The 408-nt window shown below is 59.8% G+C and overlaps 1 protein-coding gene across 1 annotated transcript in view; it reads right to left on the minus strand.

Annotated features, from left to right (window-relative positions):
• LOC104488939 (cadherin-22-like) overlaps positions 1–408 on the minus strand; it is a gene marked incomplete at its 3' end in the record, with an annotated part of 37,420 nt that overhangs the window by 30,901 nt on the left and 6,111 nt on the right. Inside the window, exon 3 of the mRNA XM_010131044.1 lies at positions 364–408. This exon is cut by the window's right edge and continues 1 nt beyond it. Within this exon, the coding sequence (XP_010129346.1) occupies positions 364–408 (45 nt within the window). The remainder of the gene's footprint in view (positions 1–363) is intronic.

A 408-nucleotide genomic window follows, 5' to 3' on the forward strand; every position in this document is an offset into this window, starting at 1 on the left:
AGCCCCTTGGCATGCGAGGGCTCAAGCGTCCCCCGCCGCCCCCTCAGCATTTGGGAGCGAGGGGGCTGTGCAAAAACAGGGTAAACGCACAGCAGGCAGCTGGCACCGCCACGACCTGTCTCCAGGGCACAGCTTAGGGCTGAGACTGAGCGCTCAGCCATAGGCTGGCAATCAGCTCAGAGGATTTATTCACTTGTTTTCCCTAAGCCACCTTATTTGTTTTTCCCTTTTGCCTCCCTAGCTCTGGTCTCAGCTGGAATCCCTGGGATTTACAGGCAGTTTTGCGGGGTGCAGCAGGCTCAAGGTGTGACAGGAGAGAGGCGCAGGTTTCCCAGCCCGCCTTCTCCCACCCAGGAGACCTACCGATGGGGGAGAGCTCAGCCACGCTGCCGATGTAGGGACCCTCCA

The sequence above is a fragment of the Buceros rhinoceros genome, unplaced genomic scaffold (assembly GCF_000710305.1).
Source record: "Buceros rhinoceros silvestris isolate BGI_N320 unplaced genomic scaffold, ASM71030v1 scaffold9722, whole genome shotgun sequence".
NCBI lineage: Eukaryota > Metazoa > Chordata > Aves > Bucerotiformes > Bucerotidae > Buceros > Buceros rhinoceros.